This window comes from Hipposideros armiger, unplaced genomic scaffold (assembly GCF_001890085.2).
Source record: "Hipposideros armiger isolate ML-2016 unplaced genomic scaffold, ASM189008v1 scaffold_141, whole genome shotgun sequence".
NCBI lineage: Eukaryota > Metazoa > Chordata > Mammalia > Chiroptera > Hipposideridae > Hipposideros > Hipposideros armiger.
Window position 1 is genome coordinate 2,393,105 of NW_017731491.1, and position 1,704 is coordinate 2,394,808.

Consider the following 1,704-nt stretch of genomic DNA (forward strand, 5'->3'; position numbering starts at 1 on the left):
GAGCCGAAGCGCGGGAGTTGTCGCGGCGGAGCCATGGTGGACCACCTAAGTGAAGGGGCCATTGCGGTGAGTAGATGCCTGCGAGTGGGGCCGGAGGGCCGGAATGGTTGTGGGCTCTGGGGCTCTGCGGAGTAGAGAAGGCGCAGAAGAGCTGGGGCCAAAAGAAAGAGAAATCGAGAGGAGGAGATAGCGGGAAGGGGGTGGGGGTCAACCGCCAGGTGACTCCCTAGAATCATCACCCTTTCTAGAAAAGATTTTTCCCATCGTCTTTAAAACATGCTTACGTTTTCCTGCTTAAGAATACGAAACAAAATAAACTGTTGATTCCCAGCCCCCCACCTCTCTCCTGAGACCATTATTTGCTTCCTTCCCTCCACCATCCACAGCCAAACTTCTCCAGAATTGTCTGTTTTTAGGTATTTCGTTTCCTATTTCACAGAGGAATGTTTGAGCCTCCAAGCCCAGGCAGTCCGTCTGGTCCCTTTCCCTGATCTGTTTGCCTGTCTCCAGCACTAGGCTGTCATGTCAGCGCGCTGAGGTCAGAGACCTGTTTTGCTTTCTGTATCCCCAGTGCTTGGCACAGAGTAGACACCCAGTACATGTTGAATTCATGAAAGCTAATGCTCACCAAACATAAACACCAGATGGGATATTAATTCCAAAGAGCCACACTTCTTGCACAAGTGCTAAAATGCACAGGGATACTTGCTCTTTTAGCTAAATCATGGCTTTTTAGGACTCTGGTTGCTTCAGAACTTTATTCTAGGTGCCACAGAGTTGTGGGGTGTGGCCAACTGCAGTGGCTATAGGACACATGGGTTTGCCATGCTCTCTGAGGCAATTAGAAATCACTCCAATGAAACCAAAGCCATATCTGGCATTTTAAAAACAATTAAGAGAAAGAACTAAGCAGGGACACAGAAAGGAGCTTTTCTTAGTTGATTCTGGAGAAATGAACCTTTTCCTCGTACACAATGGCAGCAGGACTTGGAGTGCCCCAGGCATCGCTGAAAGGCAACTTATGAGAGCCACTGGAGTTGCACAACTGCACTCCATCAACCCTCTGGAGTTGCACAACTGCCCTCCATCAACCATTTAACCCACTTTAACCAGTCACCCCTATGATCACTGTAGAAATAACTATGGATGAAATTAACAGTGCCTCCAAGTCGCTAAATCCAACAGACACTTCAATTTTCAATTATCAGTGCTCAGCAGCATTTGAGTCTGTTGAGCAATTCTTTGTTCTGGTGACAATCTCTTTTAGCTTCTATAGCTCAGTGTGGCTGGTCTTTTCACATCCTATTTGCAGGTCCCTCTTTGTAAATTTTTGTTGACTCAAGTTGTCTTCCAAGACAATCTCATTACTATCTCTATGTTAATTGTTCACAAATTTCTTTGCCCAGAGTCACCTTTACTCTGAAAGACAAAACTCTAATTTATCTGCCTACCTGATATCTCAAAGGCATTTAAAATTCAACATATCCCAAACCCATTATCTTCCTGAATCTGGGCCTCTCGGTGTTCTTGTCCCGGATGAATCACACTATTATCCATTACGTTATGCTAGCCAGAAATTGAGGAATCGTTCTTCCTATGTCACCCTGAATGTTCAGTATATCACCACGTCTAGTTTATTTTACTTTCACATATATCTCAACTCCTTCAGCCCCCCCCCCCTCTACACTGGCACCATCATTTTTT

The 1,704-nt window shown here is 45.5% G+C and overlaps 1 protein-coding gene across 1 annotated transcript in view; it reads left to right on the forward strand.

Moving 5' to 3' along the window:
* Positions 1 to 6: 6 nt before the first annotated feature.
* Positions 7 to 1,704, forward strand: part of RPA1 (replication protein A1) — a 61,485-nt gene continuing 59,787 nt past the window's right edge. The window contains exon 1 of the mRNA XM_019650551.1: positions 7 to 66. Within this exon, the coding sequence (XP_019506096.1) occupies positions 34 to 66 (33 nt within the window). The 5' untranslated portion in view covers positions 7 to 33. The remainder of the gene's footprint in view (positions 67 to 1,704) is intronic.